Source organism: Phodopus roborovskii, unplaced genomic scaffold (assembly GCF_943737965.1).
Source record: "Phodopus roborovskii unplaced genomic scaffold, PHOROB, whole genome shotgun sequence".
In the NCBI taxonomy this organism is placed as follows: domain Eukaryota; kingdom Metazoa; phylum Chordata; class Mammalia; order Rodentia; family Cricetidae; genus Phodopus; species Phodopus roborovskii.
The window spans coordinates 2,292,237-2,309,766 of record NW_026126448.1 but is presented as its reverse complement, the minus strand read 5'-3'; the positions used below and the strand labels follow the sequence as shown (position 1 = coordinate 2,309,766).

The 17,530-nt window shown below is 42.5% G+C and overlaps 2 protein-coding genes across 3 annotated transcripts in view; one reads left to right on the top strand and one right to left on the bottom strand.

The window, feature by feature from the left end:
- Positions 1–908, top strand: part of Osbpl9 (oxysterol binding protein like 9) — a 120,632-nt gene extending 119,724 nt beyond the window's left edge. Inside the window, exons 24-25 of the mRNA XM_051188442.1 lie at positions 363–498; positions 673–908. Coding sequence (XP_051044399.1) covers positions 363–498; positions 673–747 — 211 coding nt within the window. The 3' untranslated portion in view covers positions 748–908. The remainder of the gene's footprint in view (positions 1–362; positions 499–672) is intronic.
- Positions 909–1,505: 597 nt separating this feature from the next.
- The window catches only part of Nrdc (nardilysin convertase), a 59,958-nt gene continuing 43,933 nt past the window's right edge, over positions 1,506–17,530 (bottom strand). For both annotated transcript variants that reach the window (XM_051188433.1, XM_051188434.1), the window contains 15 exons: positions 17,331–17,417; positions 14,204–14,323; positions 12,779–12,830; positions 10,976–11,126; positions 9,225–9,352; positions 8,266–8,428; positions 6,845–6,876; positions 6,487–6,625; positions 4,786–4,833; positions 4,471–4,523; positions 4,035–4,118; positions 3,138–3,228; positions 2,865–2,981; positions 2,133–2,222; positions 1,506–2,059 (listed from right to left, as the gene is read on the bottom strand). In XM_051188433.1, the coding sequence (XP_051044390.1) occupies positions 1,865–2,059; positions 2,133–2,222; positions 2,865–2,981; positions 3,138–3,228; positions 4,035–4,118; positions 4,471–4,523; positions 4,786–4,833; positions 6,487–6,625; positions 6,845–6,876; positions 8,266–8,428; positions 9,225–9,352; positions 10,976–11,126; positions 12,779–12,830; positions 14,204–14,323; positions 17,331–17,417 (1,550 nt within the window). In that variant the 3' untranslated portion in view covers positions 1,506–1,864. The remainder of the gene's footprint in view (positions 2,060–2,132; positions 2,223–2,864; positions 2,982–3,137; positions 3,229–4,034; positions 4,119–4,470; positions 4,524–4,785; positions 4,834–6,486; positions 6,626–6,844; positions 6,877–8,265; positions 8,429–9,224; positions 9,353–10,975; positions 11,127–12,778; positions 12,831–14,203; positions 14,324–17,330; positions 17,418–17,530) is intronic.

Sequence of the window (17,530 nt, the reverse complement as noted above, 5' to 3'; positions counted from 1 at the left end):
GAGATCACATTCTTAATCTGAGAGTTTCTTTGGAATGAAAATTATCAGATCCCCTCGGTTAACTCTTTCAGTTTATAGTAAAAGACACTCAAGCCCAAGAAATAAACTGACTCTCTAGAGTTGTACAGAGAGCCAGAGAGAGACACCTAAGTCTTAGCTCCTCTTATTGCCCAATATCATGTGTCAAGCTGCCTCCTCTACTTCCTTCGTTGACAATTAGCAGTGGGCTCTTTACTGCTCTGGTTACTGTTAATAAGCTTAAGGAGAATTAGTCTATGCTGCAGTACTCAGTACTCACACAGCAGCCACAGATGGCTGTAGGCTTGTGTTCTCCAGCTCACAGCCCCTTTCCTTCTCTTTAGCCTTTGGAAGGATGTCACTTTCAACTTAAAAATCAGAGACATTGATGCAGCAACCGAAGCAAAGCACAGACTTGAAGAAAGACAAAGAGCAGAAGCCCGGGAAAGGAAGGAGAAGGAAATTCAGTGGGAGACGAGGGTAAGTCCTGCTCCTGTTTCTTCTGTAGCTTCTTGAGCTGTAACTTGTTGATTTCTGTGAAGACTGAAGAGGTAAGCCTCAAGAGTTTCCCTGTCTCTCAGTTCAGAGGGTGGGAATGGGCATGGCACGGAATAAAAACATGCAGTAGCTAACCAACTCCTCTTCCTTTTGTAGCTCTTCCATGAAGATGGAGAGTGCTGGGTATATGACGAACCATTACTGAAGCGTCTTGGTGCTGTGAAGCATTAGGCCAGCAACTCACTTCACACCTGGTGACCAGGGCAGTAGGCGTAATTAAGCCACAATCGATCTTCCTTCAGGAGAAGCTGTCACTCCTTTCTTATTGCGGTGGTTCCTATCTCAGGGATACTGGACTTGACGACACAGATGAACAATTAAAGTGGGAAACACCTCCCTCTTGTCCTCTGTGGCAGTTATAATTCTGGCTTCAGTCCTGAGAAAAACTTCAGGTTTTGAAACAAGATGTCTCTTCCTTTTCCAGATCCCATGCTGTGAAAAGCATTTACAGACAGACAGTCCTCGATTCTGTGGTTCAGGCATCAATCACACATCTTTTAACGTAGTTCATATAATCTTGGGTTCTAGATACACACCAGTACACCCACCTGTAAATACTGTTTCCTCAGAGTTGTTTTAGAAAATTAGAGCAATGTATGAAAATCAAGGATTAGGAAAGTTCATGTTTTCACCTATAATCTTTATTTTAGAATTATTATTAGATTGTATCTAAACCTGGATTAGTATAACTATACGCAGTGCTTCTTAAGGCTTCATAAAATAATTTTCCAACCTTTTTAAAAATATGCTTCTTTCATTGTTTATATGACTAAACTTGGAAACCAATTTGGCAATCTCTGACTGAGGCAGACCCCCTCCCTCCTTCTGTAGCACAAAGAGCTCAGCTTGAAACACCTGCCTTGCAGGACTCAAGGAGCACACTCTTCCACCCCCCTCACCCCAAAAAAGCCACAGCACATGGCTTGATCTGAAGGGAAATACAGAACTATGTTTATTTAAAAATACATTAAAAAACAAAACAGGGCAGTTTGGTGCTATAACAAATTGGTTAGGTATAGGCACACAAGAACTCGGTTCTCCTCCTCAGAGGACACAACACAGGCCAGGCAAGCTGCGGACATAAGTGTCTGGGTCAGACTTGGCTACTAGCTCATTGCCATCCAGTGCAGTAACCCTGGGTTAGTCTTGCAGAGGAGAGAAAAGTAAAACAAATCCTAGGTTGCCATCGCAAAATCCAACAGAAGCCCTAAGGCAGTAAGTAGTGTAACTCCATAAAATTCACACACTTCTTTAAATACATGTTGCTTCAGGCCAATGAGACTGCAGTTTATTTGACTATTTTGTGGTAGGGGAAGAGGCTGAGTGTTGATGTGAAGGCCCTGATATCAGTAATGGGAATGGTAGAGTCTGCCAGGAGAGGAGAGGGTGGCAGATAGGTCAGCTGCATCCCTTCACCAGAAGTGGAGTCCTCACCAAAAGGGGCGCCATCCTCTTCCAGTTCATACTTTCCATATCCAACAACCTGGAAGAGGCCAAAGCAGGTGATTAGTTTGCCAGCTAGGTGCCAACGATTCCAAATGGTTGGTCATACTCACATGAACACTGAGCATTTTACTTCCAGGTCCCCTGTGAGCCTTAAACCAGCTGACCAGGTCTGACTTTGAGAAAGACTTCAGTGCTTCAATCTTGCGAAGGGAAGACAGGAAAGAAACAGGTGTAAGAGCATCGTCCTTGGCAGACATCTGGCTGCCCCACTCCTCAGCACCCAAGTTTGACTTATACCGCTTGTCTCAGCCTGCCCCGACCCTTCCACAAAAGAAGAGATCCTCAGGGACCGGCCTTTGTACTTCCTAGCCGCTGTCTACATTAGCAAAGGTGTGATTACAGCTGAGGACTGCAGCCAGTGCCAGAAACCCAGTCTTTTCTCCCATCTCAAGGGGCCCCTCATACTCAGACAGGTCAGCTGGCTCAGAATTAATATGCACTGCATATCAGTCGCGTAGATGAGTGGACCAAAGTACTTTTGTGATGATTTTACTAATTTCAGCTAGAAGTAGCAAAAGACCTGAAGGAACTCCATGTTCATAAAAATATAAGCTCTATATATTCCTTGGTAGAAACCCATAAATTACCCCCATAAAAAATCTCATCATAAACTTCAAGGTGGAATGAAACTGGTCCATGTACTACTACTCTGACAACTGGAGACTTAAAGAAAGACAAGTCAGGACACATGGCATAAGTTTCTCTTGCATATAATTCTGTTTGGGCCTGTGACTGTACAGTCAAGCCCCCACCCCTCCTCCCCTGGTCTGAAAAATCATTACCTCATGAGCAAGGCGGTCAAAGAGGTATTGCTGTGTCACCACTTCATTCCAGTTCCTGTCCACCTCCTCCCCAAGGTGGGTGTCCTCACATTCTTTCAACTTGATCAGAGCTGTGACCTGTCGGCCATGATATCACCCATTCAGAACAAACATGCCAGTGTGGCATGTGTGCGTGTTGGGTTTTATATACTGGGACATGAACATCCTATCCTGGCAAGCATGGTAGTGACCAGCTCTGGTGCCCTCAAGGCTTAGAGAATGGACAGCAGTCACCTGAGTATTGAATGCGTCTTCAGTGAGGTTCTCAATCTTCTCCTCAAAGCTGGAAAGAAACTCTTCTATCTTCTTGTCCACAGTTTCAGAGCTGAAACAATTTGGGTAGAAGCCAAAGTAATTCAGGCTCACTCACATGAAGGCTGAAAGCTTTCTATCCTAAGCCAGGAGAGCAAAGAAAATGAGAACTGTTTCTCTCATCTCCAGCCACATTTCCTACACACAGAGACACAGTGAGAGCCAGCTGGGCCATGCCACAACTACAACTGCCAAGGCCTTACGCCTCCGGTGCAGAGTGCGTGTGTTTTTAAGGGGGTGATTAAGATTATGACTATATATGTTTTGCTCACATGTGTACCTGGGCCCACAGAGGTCAAGAAGCATACATTGGATTCCCTGAAATTGGAGTTACAGATGCTTGTGAGCCACCATGTAGAGGATGGGAATCAAATTCTAATCCTCTCCAAGAACAGGTGCTCCTACCCGCTGAGGCATCTGGTAGTTTTGGGCTTTAAGCCAATCATGCAGCCTGGGCTGGCCTTGACATCCTTCTTGACTGCCTCCCAAGTGCTGGGATTACAAGAGGATGCTCTCATGCCTGGCTTTATGTAGTGCTGGGAATCAAACCCAGGGCTTTATGCATTCAGTGGTGTGCCACATCATCAGTTCAATGTCCCTTTTCTCTAGTTGCCCTGCAAGGGAACCTGTTGAACTTAAGCCACACCATATGGAACCAGTAAGCCTCTGATTAGTCCTAAATGTGCTGCCCACTACCCACCCCACCCTTTCCAACTAAAAGAAAACCATGCTTAGTCACAGCTGTATCAGATTCAGGGAAGCACCAGTAGTGCCCCACCCCCATGTCTATAATAGGAGTGTATTCCTTTACTCTCTTACTTGTATTTGGTTGCCTGAGTCCCAACAGTTACAGAGAATCCTAGAATCCCAGATGTGTTCCTACAGGTCGGGTAGACATGGTACCTAAAAAGCCAGACAGAGGTGTTAGAGGAGTTCATGTGATTACCGGATTCCTTTCCAGAGGGGCACTGAGCATGGAATGAAGGCTTCTGCCCTTTTGGAAGTCCCAAAAGGAACCTAAGTATACGTGCAGATGCTGTAGGCTCGAATGAAGGTACCTACCCCGATGCTCAACAAGCTTACTTTTCTGGCTTATCCAGATGCCTCAACAAACTGATCATAGTCCAACATGCAAACTGCAGAAGTACCGACATGTAGGTACTATACTGTAAGGGATGCGCGGGCCAGATAGTCTGACAAGCTGTCTGTCTGCAGGGGAGCTCCAAGCCCTCAGTGCTCTTGCCAGCACACTTACCCAAGGGTCTGCTTGGTTCGAAGGAAATCAAAGCAGGGCTCTTCCATGTGCATCTGTAATTCATCATACTTTCCATCAGCCCAACTCTCAGAAGAGAAACCAATTTCTCACCCCAAGATGTGATATATGTACCCCCAAAGTCCTCCCATACAGGCCTAATTGGCCCCAGACTGCTCATATCGGATGAGAGTAAGTGGCCACCTGATCTACCAATTACATGTTTCTGACTACCACAGGTCCACAGCCCTCAAGCATGAAGGTTGGCCTCATGGTAGGTGGACCAGGAACTCCTGAACACTACTCCCATGCACTTACCACAAGCAGCTCCATAAGAGTGTATTCTTTTAGACTCCTGGTACCTGACTGAAGGGAAAACTTGATCAGACAAGCAACGGCTTACGATTACAAGCAAAGGATTTAGTGATCTTGGCAACTACTTTCTTAGTTTTCACTCCTTAACTTCTTGCCCAGACAGTCCTGTTTACTATGCCTCCCCACTACAGCCCAAGCACAGAAATAGTGCATGGCGGGAGCCAACAATACTTAGCCTGACAGCTCCTGCCTACAAGGCTCAGGATACACTGTACAATCGAGTACACAGTTCAAGGCCCTAAGGACAGCAGGAAATGTTGAGTGATTGTGGAGGATCTGAGTCTGTTTCTCAAATAAATAAATAGTAGCTTCTTGCAGTCAAACACATAGACACAAACCAATTACTGTGGAAGTACTCAAGAAGTCTGGAGAATAGCAAATGAACTCAGAGTAAAAGGATGGATGGAGGCCAAACAAGGATTGCTACTACATGCTGGAGTAGGTCTCTTGCAGACTTCTGGCAGATTCACTCATCTTTCGACAGAGGATAGTCTGATTAACAAGCACCAAGAAGTGTGATTTCCCTTTTAATAGGACTACCACATAACCAGTGTTCTGTGAAGAGGGAAACAGTTTCCTAAAGGAAGCAGTATGACACAACCAGGACAATATCAAAATAAAAAACATGGAGAGAAGGAATGGCTGGCAAGATAGGTCAGATGGTAAGTGCTTGCCCTACAAGCATAGAACCTGAGTTCAATCCTCAGAATCCACACTTTAAAAATGCTGGGGTTGGGCTGGAATTAATTCCCAGCACCCAAATGGTGGTTCACAACCATCTGTAACTCCAGTTCCAAGCATCTAACACCCTTCTCTGGCCTCCACATGTACCAGGTACCTGTGGTACATAGACACATGCAGACAAAACACCCATACTCATAAAATAAAAAATTCCTTTGAAAAGAAATTCTCAACATGGTGCCATGTACTTGTAATCCTTGGGCTCAGTGGCCACTAGCCTTGCCTGCTTGTTGCACTCCAAGCCAGGGAGGTACCTTCTCAATGTTTTTAAAGAAGGAATAGGGGAATGGCACCTGAGGAGGATTCCCAAAGCTGGCTGGCGTGTGACCTACTTCCACATGCATCTGTAGAAACACATACTACAATAAAGAGGAAAGACTCAGGACCAGCAACACAATAAAAAGTGAACAAGGCTACCCAAGGGCTACTGCAGGCTTAGCCAACTTGGTGGCTGCAGGCCTCCCCACTCCACTGTAGAAAGAGCACACAAAGGAGATCTGAGAACCAGATAGAGAGCTCTGCCTTAGATTTACTGTCCCACAAAAAGCAGGTGACGACTTTCATATCTGGTAGTCATTCTGTTCTATGCTGACTGCTTAGCTAGCTAGTTTTATTTCATTTCTTTCCAAGTTGTCCTTTAAAAATTTCTTGCAGCTTGGGTTCTGTTAGGGACTACACAGGACATTTTATTATGTGTTCCACATTACCAACTAGTTGATTAATAAAACAAAAATACTCAACGATATTTTTTTAAAGAGGGAGGCATATTTTACAGACAGTTTTTAAAGCAGAAACTCCAGGAGGGCAAATGGCCTCCAGTTTAATGCAACAAAAGGACCTTTAAGGCCACTGGGTGAACTCATGCCTAGGTACTGCAGACCTGCTGTGCAATGAGGAACTCACCTGGTAGTACACAGTGACTTCAGAGTTAGCATCCCCTTTATTCAGAGCTCTGACTTTGCATAAGTGGTGGCCACTTGGCAGCTGCACCACCTGGAACTGCACGGGCATCTCCTGCTCCAGGGGCACGAAGTTCAGCTTGCTGCAAAAAAAGTCAGCGTGGGTGAGAGGCAGACCTTATGCTCTCCCCAACCCCAAACTGAGGACCACAGGCTTCACTTCCCTTCTGAATTGCTCTGTTTACACTCTGCTCAAGAAAACCAACCACAGGAAGGGTGTGGAAGAGCTGAGTAACAGCTGCAGCATAATGCTTCTGTCTGGGAGGAGCACCAAACCTCAGAGGAAACAAACCAATACTTACTCGACAACATACTTCAGGAAATCCATAGACTCCTAAAAGGTAAAAGAGAATAATTCCAATTTTCTAATTCCCTGCAGCACTTAGGACAGACACCATTAGGAAAACAGTCAGTCACCTAAATGATAGACAACTTATGTTTATTAAATACTAAGTGACTCAAGCTGCCCCTCTGACTAGTAGTGTGTTTCCATTTTAACAGTTCCCTGTTTCACACTGGTTTATCTAGCTAGGGCATGCTTATGGCTGGTGCTGTGTTTTGGAAGTCTGGGCAGCTGACATACCCTGCTATGATAGAATGAGTAATCAACAGAGGAGCACTTGACTGACAAATCCCGTTTGTTCCTCCTGAGACTGTCCTGCCTACAAGATGCTCAGTGCAGCAAGCTCAACATTGAAGTGATCTCTCCTGCAGCTACTTCATGACACCAAGTCCTCAATCCACCCCAACTGGGCCTCCCACTGTGTCACAGAAAACCAGCTAGTCCTGCTTTTCTTGCTATTGAGTCTCTGGAAGGTCTTTTTGTTGCCAGGACAGAAACCAAGACTGGTTTGGGGTTTGGGAGATAAGCAAGAAAGAAGAGGAAGGACAGAAGCACAGTTCTGAGAGTGACCATTTTTATATTCTACAGAAGGCCACTCCAGCACACGCTCCTCCCTCCCCAGTTGTCTCCTAAGCACTTTTCATTTATTTCATCATTTCCATATAACACAGCTTATCACTTAACCCAAAGTGTACAATTCTTACTCCCAGAACAATTTCTAATCCTCAGGAGGTAGAGGCAGGCAGATCTCTGAGTTCAAAGGCCAGCCTGATCTACAAAGTTGAGTTCCAGGACAGCTACGGCAACACAGTGAAACCCTGTCTTGAAACCCACCCCCCACCCCACCCCCCCCACCCCACCCCACCCCACCCCAAAAAAAAAAAAAAGTATACAATTTGGTTAACTGCATGCAGTCAAGCTTGTGAGACAATTATTTCCAAAATATCTCCCATTTTGGAAAATCAGAATTACATACCCATTAAACACCTCCCTTTTTCCTCCACTGGGCTCTGGAAACTACCATTCTACCTTTTCCATCCATCTTACTACTTAGATATCTCAAAAATAAGTGGATGTTTCACTGCTTAGCTTGGCCAGGCCTGGCGTGTAGGTTCTGGCTGTCCATGTGTACGCACACTATCACTCTCCTCTTCCTATTTTAATCCCTACATTATGGTCTTCTCATTTGATCTTCAGCAAACTTAACCAAAACAAAATTAACAACCCCTTTCACTCAGTCATAAAGTCTTCTTCGTAAGACCTGGCCTGGCAACAGGAGTTAGGACTCCTATTAGAATCTGGCCAAGCTGACCCAACAAAATCTTTAGTGAGAACAATGTGATTCACAGGCCCCGCCTACCATAAGAGAGCCTCACTCACCGTGCTGGTGACGTTCCCTTGCACCAGACCCTCAACAAAGAGCTGGGATTTAAAATCTTTGACAAAGTTCAGCAGAGAATCAAGGGAAAGGCCATCCATCAAAGCCCGGTACTTGTCAATCATAGACCATCGGGAATATTCCAGGATTAAAAGCCTCACATCTCTGTACAAAGGACATTTAAAAACAAATGTAACAAGAAATGTATCTTTAAAAACATGTTAGGTCAAGATTCTGTAGAAGTGTTTCAATACATGTGATTTCCATTATAAGATGGAGAAAAACGGCAGAATGGCCAAAGTAGCAATTAAACTGCATACAAAGGTTTAAATGGGTTTATTCACCAATACAATGCACCTTCCTGTCTCAGGCACAGAGTGAAATATTTCACATAAGTTGCTAAATTAGTCAAATTTAACTAACTGCACACAATTTTTTAATTATTGCTGTTTTGTTGGGAATTCCACTAATCTGTAATACTAGATAATACTATTGTGTCTGTTATTGCAGTGACCTTAGTTCACTTAGTGACTAACTTCACTCCCCATCTCCAAACTGCCTCTCTAATAGCCCCTGAATTTCTCTAGTTCTTATATCTGTGATTCAGTTTCTTTGCCCATGTTTAAGGTCAGGCTAATGGACAGACACCTAAGCAATGAAGTCATGAAGCGGCTTAAAGCCATGTGGACAAAGGGTTGTGTCTCCCACAGAAGCCTTTTCCTCTCTCAGCTGATGAGGAGTACCCAAGGCACCTTTTTCTGATTCACACTAAGATATCCATGGGGGCTGCAATTAGCCAGAGATCCATGTCACAGAGGGTTACTCCTTGTTCAGCTACTTCTGCACTCTTCTTCACAGGGGAGGTTAAAAGATACTGACACAGTGAACAGTTCAATTTGGCAACTCATACACCTCCTCCTAAGAAGTTAACCATTTTTAGGCATGTCCCATTTCCACCTACTTAGCCAGAGTTTCAGGCTTGATGAGGATGTTGAAGTAGGTCTTCTTCAGCTGCTCAGTTATCATTGTGAAGACAGCGGGTGTGGAACTGAACTCAGCCAGGTAGTCAATGATGAGTTGAAAGAGCAGCTAAAAGAAAAAGCACTTTAAGCAGCAAAGCATGGAAAATACACAACTTTGGAGAAGAAATGCTTTTCTCCAGTTAGCACCAGGGCCAGGCAGGAAACAGGCTCTGCAGGGGACCCCAGAGAAGTAAGTGCTCAGGACTCTGCCCGAAGGCCAAAGTTTAAGCAAGGTGTCTTCAGTTTTCATTGTTTTCCTTCCAGACTATCTTTAAAATGTGCCTTTAATTGAAAGGGTATTATATTGCACACAAAAGTTTGGAAGCAGTGATAACTTTAATATTGAATTGTCTTATCCAAGCCAGACATGGAGGTGCCTACAGAGGCAGGTGGGTCTCTGTGAGTTCAAGGGCAGCCTGATCTACAGAGCTAGTTCCAGGATAGCCAGGGCTACATAGTGAGACCCTGTCTCAAAAAACCAAACAAAAAATATCCAGAAATGTCCAGTTTAACTATTTTCTTTAGATAGAACTTAAAACTTTTTCCTGGGGATTTTCTTGGTTTTCCCACCATGTGACTCAAATATTTGTTTCCAATCATTTCTAAAGGTAATAACTGCTGCGAAGGGAAGAAGCCACCTGATCAACTATCACAGATGTGTTGTCAGCCTCCTAACACTAACCAGCTGCCATTCAGGAACTTGGCTAAGGAGCATTATTTATTGTACAATGTTGTTTATTTTCAGCCTTTAGTTTCCTATATATAAACATATATGTCAGTTTTAACTAAACCTCAAAAAAATGGAGAAACCAGTTTTGTAAGATTTGCATTTTTAAACAGCTTCCTAAAGGATTCCCAAATGATACCCTGGGATCCCAAATGATAATTCTGGGATTAAATCTGTTTGAATCTTAAAGCTACATTTGAACGGGAACAAAAATAAGTCACTCCATAGTGTCTCCTGCTGGGCAGACAGAGGCAAAGGTATAAAGGGAAGAATTAGACTCTTGAGAGTTTTGTCAGCACAGGGCTGGATTCTGCCAGGTTCTTTCCTGTGCAACCTTCCTTACATGAAAACCCACTCCACAGAGTATTAATGTCCCTCCTTAATTTACCTCAGACCAAACCTAAATGCCAGTGTGGGCTTCAACAGCAGAAGTGGGATCAGACCCAAAGGACAGGCGGTTCCTTATGCAGCCAGTAATACAACTACTCTAACTTATTAATATATATTTTTATATAATATATATTCACAAAATTCTTGGGGCTGGGGAGATGACTCATTCAGTGAAGTATTGGCATCCATGTCAAAATAAGCACCTGGCAGCCAGAGACAGGAGGATCCTCAGAGTTGAGAATCATCAAACCCCAGATCAGGCAAAGACCTGTTCTAGTCTGCTTCTCAGTTGCTGTCATAAAACACTGACCCAAACCAACTTGACAGAAGAAAGGGTTTATTTAGCTTACACTTCCATATCATAGGCCATCATTGAGGGAAGCCACGGCAGGAACCTTACTAAGTATGTTCAAAGTTAGAACAGTCGTCATATGCAAGGAAACCCTATGGTACTGCCTACTGGGAAGCCTGTGATCAAAGAGCCTCACTGGGGCCTCTGTTTAGTGTTTTGGGGCAACAAAGGTAAATTCAGATTTCAAAGCTCTGTCTGAGAAAAACAGTTCGCACACTTACAGGTAGTTTGTGGTTGAATCCTTTCACTCGAATAATTAAACCATGTTCTCCAGCCACCAGTTTATACTCCAGCTGTGCCACATCAGCTTCATAAGCTGGTTCAGCAAGGTTATGAGTAAGAATATTGACAAAGATGTCAAAGAGGACAACACTGGAAAATACAAAGTGTAACTAGCATCATTAATTGGCAGAAAGACAAGAATTTGTCTATCAGAATAAGAAACTTCATCCTTAGTAAGGTGTCCATTCTGTACTCTGGAACATATAACTCATGAGGTCTGAAAGGAAGTCTAGCTTACTCAGGAATCAGCTTCATAGGTAAACCATAGGACTACCTTCAGTAGTTTTCCCAATCTCTTCATGTCTCATACACATAGAAAATGACAATGTACACGCACACAATGAGGGAATGAGCCAGCATCAGAAACAGCCAGCCCCAACCAGCCAGCAATCCTGTCTACCATTCAGGCTTAGCTTTCAGACTCGTAATTTTAAAATATGAGGAAAGGGAAATCAGTAAAATACACTGGGGGTAGGGGTGGATAGTAGTAATGTTTACCATTTTAAGGCCGGATCTTATAATTAAGAGGTGAAGAAAAAAATACAGCCAGGTGGTGGTGGCATGCACCTTTAATCCCAGCACTCGGGAAGCAGAGGCAGAAGGATCTTTGGAGACCAGCATTGTCTACAGAGTGAGTTCCAGGACAGGTTCCAAAGCTACAAAGAGAAACCCTGCCTCAAATCAAAAAGTAAAAAATAAACCCAGAAATGCACTAACTAACATTTTCTGAGCCTTTCATATAACTCATTTGTTGGGTCCTCTGATCTCCCACAGTGCAGCTATCTATATCAACACATGAATAATTTGTAAAGAACAAGATATAATTAAAAGTTTGGAAGTTGGAGCTGGAGAGATGGTTCAACAGTTAGAAGCTCTTGCTGAGGACCTGAGTTCAATTCCCAGCACCCACAACAGACAATTCACAACTGCTTATAATTCCAACTCAAGGGGAACCAATGCCCTCTTCTGGTCTGTTCCGGAACTTGCGCCCATGTGCAGCTTTAGCACCACCACCACCAGCCCATCCCTGCCACACCCTGTCCCTAGACATATGCAAACACATACAATTTAAAATAAAATCTTAAACGCTGCAAGTCTTTAGGTACTAATCAACAGAAATGCGGTCAGTCTTCTCTGTAGACAGAGAGCCAGCCCCTCGGCGGCTCCATTCTTAGTTTACAGTGAGGGTTTAACTTTAGGGCCTTTTCCAGTCCAGTAATTCTGTGATTGCTTACAAGCTATTCTAACATGTTTAGAGCATCAAAAACTAGCTAGCAGAGCTCAAGTACTGAAAGACAAAATAGCCAGCTGTCCAGACTAAAATAACAGTTTTCCAATATTAAAAAAAAAAAGTCAGTGTGCTGGTTCCAAGGTAACACTTCCCAGAAGAGTCTCCTCTATGGTACTGACCTCTCTTAGTCACAGCTGATTAGATGATTCTACAGCTCTAGCTGACCTGACACCATAGATTTTTAATTCCAAATGTCATAGGAGCTCCTTATGGCTTGCTCAGCCTGCCTTCTTATAGAACCCAGGACCACGAGTCCAGGGATGGCACCGCTCACATCAATTATCAATCAAGAAAATGTATCACAGGCTTTCCCTTAGGCCAATGTGGTGGGGGCATCTTCTCAAGTGTGGTAGCTTGTGCAAGTTGACATAAAACTAGCTAGCACAGCCAACAGGCCTTTTTTTTTTTTTTTTTTTTTTTCTTTTTTGAGAAAAAAATAACAACAACTTACTTTGCTGCAGACTTCTGTATCAAAGGTGAGATCAGATGGAAACGTATATAGGCTGGAAGAAAAAGACCATGGATAAAATAAAGAAGGCCAGAGACCTCAAATATTTTAACACCTCATTTTCCCCTAATGTGGCTTTTAAAGTCTAAATGAACTAGTCCTTAAAGCTTCATTACATGTTTATTCTCTTTTGTCCCTGCATACTTTTTTATTCTTAAAGCTTTTAAATGGTTGGGATTTTTTGTTTGTTTGTTTGTTTGGTTGGCTAGTTGATTGGTTTGTTTTTTTTACTATCCCTAAATAAAGTATCATAGGAAATACACTTTAACCTATGGGAATATCAGACATATACAGAAAGGTCTATGAATGACCATATTAGTAACTTCAGACAGGTATACATGTTAGGAACATTTCTCAAGCAACTTAGTGTCACAGAAGTCAGAATAAGAGCTTTTTTCTAAAGAAGCTGAATAAATGGCAATTACTATTTCTATATTCTTAATGAACAATTCAAGAGAAATGTGGAAGCACAGCTCAAACCCCCAAACCGGGGAGACTGGGGGGGCTGCCATTTGGAGGGCAGCCTGGATTACACATTGAGTGAAGTTTTAGAGAAAGGAGGCATGGGGAGGAAGGGTGGAAGGGAGGCTGTGTCAAGGTTCAGGACACTGATTAAATGGCAGTCTCAGACTATGATTCCAAGACACACACACATAGAACAACACAATTCTGGCCATCACCTAAAAGATGGGAATTTAAAGATTCTGTTTAGCTCCACCCATGCTTTATACTAAAAGCAAAGGGCAGAGATAAGCTGCTGGAGAAGATTTCACATTACAATTCTGGATCAGACTTTCTATTATATCTAGGAATAATTTTCCTCATATCTTATTCTGTTTTTAAACATAATGTTCAAATAATATAATCAATCCTTTAAGACAGTCAAATATGTGGTTCTAATTTCATTTTTCTGAGAGAAAAAAAATACTTAAAAACAATTCCTTTCTAAGAATTGAATTTTTTAATTTTGAGAGAGTGTGTGTGCTTATGTGTGTGTGTGTGTGTGTGTATATGTGTGAGTGTGTGTGTGTGTGTACATGTATTTGTGAGGGTCAGACAGCAATTCTTAGAATCTGGTTCTCTCCTCCCACCATATAGGTCCTGGCAATCAAAAGCCAGAGCATCAGGCTTGGTATCGAGTGCCTTTAGCTGCTGAGTCATCTTACCAGCTCTAGAGCTGAATTTCTATTTCCTGGAGAGTGGACTGGCTATGCAAACTCCTCTAAGCACAGGAGCACACTATTAATCTGTAAGTGTGAAAGGAGCTTCAAAGAGAAAGTGATGGGGAAGGAAGTAGGCAACAAACAGAAAGGCAGCTACCGAAGAGAAAGATTTCCCTACTTCATTCCTTTAAAGGGCAGATCTTACCTTTGGGGATTTTAAATTTGTTGTCTTTCTTATACCACAGGCAACCTTGTGGAGTATTCACAATTTTAGCAGGGTATTCAGTTTCAGGGCAATCAAAAGGCTTCAATGTAAAATCCGTGGCTAAAAAGAACAAAAGAGTGATCATTTTTCAAATACTGGAATACAATGTACACTTACTTGGCCTTTTAGATGAAAACCAACAATGTCTGATTCCTAACAATAGATTCTTATCTCTGTACATTCAACTTCAGCCCCTTCCTCAAGTAACTGTCAAACAAGAGAAGGTGGCTTCTGCATCAGGGTATCTATAAAACTCAATCTTTGAATGAATATATACTTCAATAAGTATATCTTTTGCCAATCTTAAGGACTTGGAAAGGTTACCAAATAGCACTGCTAAATAAAGCCTAACTTAACTTTTCAAATTAATGACAAACTGTTTAGTTAGCGTTAATTAGGTAAGAGATAGTTAATTTAAAGAAAATGGAGAATAAAAGATTCATGTAATGTATTTATTTAAAAGTACTGATGAGGCTAGAAAGACAGTTAAGGGTACTGGCTGTTGTTTCAGAAGATCAGGGTTCAGTTCCCAGCACCCACATGGTCAGTCACAACCATGTATCTCAAGCCATGTGGGTGCTGGGAATTCAACCCTGGTCCTCTGCAAGAGCAACAAGTGCTCTTAACCACTGAGCCAGTTCTCCAGCCCCTTGACATTGTATTTTAAAGATTCATCACACTGTAATATGTATGAATACTTCCTTCATTTACGTGGCTTTGAAGGAGTTGAAGACAGTTATGGTTATAGTTTTCCTTAGTTAGGATTCAATGATAAGGTACATATAGGACTTTAGACTCACAAGATAAAATAGATGATGGAATATTTTCTTCAAATCTTACTAAATGTTAATGGACTAAATATTGTTAACTACTGTGATTCTTATTTGATAACTGTTGTGTTATATATTTTGCTATGTTAAGGTTAAAACCCTTCTTTTTATTTAGACAGAAAAGAGGAGATGATGGGAGATGTCATTATGTATATATGTTTCTCATACTGGTTAATGAATAAAGCACTGTTGGCCAATAGGAAAGGAAGATAGAAGGGACTAGGAGACAAGGAGGAAAAAGTAAGTAGAGGGAGGAGTCAAGATGGAGAATCTGGAGAATAGAACTGCTAGCCACCTCTCGCTGGTAAGACCACGTGGAGATACATAGAAATGGGTTAATAATTAAGACAGAGCTAGCCGATAAGAAACTAGTAACTGGCCAACAGCATAATATCAAATACAGAGTCTCGGTGTGTTAATTGGGGCTGGAGCAATGGCGGGACAAGACCAGGTGGCAGGTAGAAAAACCCATACTCGTATGTTTATACCACTTTGGTTCATTGACCTGCTGACTCTTGTGACTAATGAGGGTCATGGATATGGACACGGAAGGACATGGATATGAGTGTCTTCTTTCATCTCTTATGGACATGGATGATGACTGGAACTGCTGGGAAGGAAGGTGTCCTCAGTAAACTATAGTTACAAACTTTGTAAAACCTCCAAATTTTAATTGCCTCACTGAAACTCAGAGATATATTTGTCAATGCAAGCTAACAGGTCTGTAGCTACATGCCTATTTAGAACAAATGCTTTGAAATAACACCATTTCTACATGCAATTAAACATCTGGCTATTGTCTATTCACGTAGTCTTTGTAGTTTTCAGCACTCACCACAGCAAACTCAAACCCATTATGTTGGCTTCCCAATTCATCTTCTCTTTAATACATTTGCTCTTTGGTGAGGGGAAGGGTAAGGGCAGAGACAACTTGCAGGAATTGGTTCTCTCCTTCCACCACATGGAATCCAGAGGTGGAACTCAGGTCAGACCATGTGGCAAGCACTTTTACGTGCCAAGTGATCTGGCTGGACCTGATTTCACAATCTTCTAAGGTTTTTTCCTATGAAAGGATCAGCTATGAATATTAGAAGATGGTTCCTCCAGTGACTTGTGATGGGAGATGCCATTATGTATATATGTTTCTCATACTGGTTAATAATAAAGCACTTTTGGCCAATAGGAAAGGAAGATAGGAGGGACTAGGAGACAAGAAAGAAATAAGAAGTAGTAAGGAGGAGTCAAGATGGAGAGTCTGGAGAGAGCTAGACGCCAGCCGCCTCCCCGGTAAGAGAAGGCCATGTGAAAATACATAGATCAACAGAAATGGGTTAATAATTAAGACAGAGCTAGCCGATAAGAAACAAGTAACCGGACCAACAACATTGTATCAAATACAGAGTCTCTGTGTATTATTTGGGGCTGGCGCGGCTGCGGGACAAGACCAGGCGGCGGGCGGAAAAACCGTAAACGTTACAGACTTGGATAAGTCACTTTGCATTTCTGTGATGGGAGATGTCATTCTGTATATGTTTCTCATATTGGTTAATAAATAAAGCACTGTTGGCCAATAGGAAAGCAAGATAGGAGGGACTAGGAGACAAGGAGGAAAGAGGAAGTAGGAGGGAGGAGCCAAGATGGAGAGTGGGGAGAAAGCAGTATGCCAGCCAGCTCCCCGGTAAGAGAAATACATAGATCAGCAGAAATGGGTTAATAATTAAGGTGGGAGATGTCATTCTGTATATGTTTCTCATACTGGTTAATAAATAAAGCACTGTTGGCCAATAGGAAAGGAAGATAGGAGGGACTAGGAGACAAGGAGGAAAGAGGAAGCAGTAAGGAGGAGCCAAGATGGAGAGTCTGGAGAGAACAGAACCGCCATTCCTCTGCTCTTGGTAAGACCGTGGAAATAACAGAAATGGGTTAATAATTAAGACAGAGCTAGCCGATAAGAAACTAGCACCTGGCCAATAGCATTGTATCAAACACAGAGTCTCTGTGCATTATTTGGGGCTGGCGGCGCGGTGGCAGGACAAGACCAGGCGGCGGGTAGAAAAACCGTACTCGTTACATTTCTGAATTTGTTTTTTCTCTACTGGACAAAGAAAACAGAAATTCCCGCCCCAGAATACTGCTGATATTCTAAAATATGAATTCATCTGTAAACACCATGTACTCCATTGTTGTGTTTTATTAGCCCATGGATCAACATATACAATGATTACTATTTTACTGACCTATGTACTTGTTTTCAGCTGGAAGATGAAGATCTGGATTTAAGTCAAAATTAGTCTTCCACAGTTCAGCCCAAGAGTTTTCAATATCTGTAAAGAGGAAAAACAGATGGATCCAACAAATAATGCAATGGTTAGAAATCTCTTAACAAAGTCAGGCAGTAGTGGTGGCCTTTAATCCCAGCACTAGTGAGGCAGAGGCA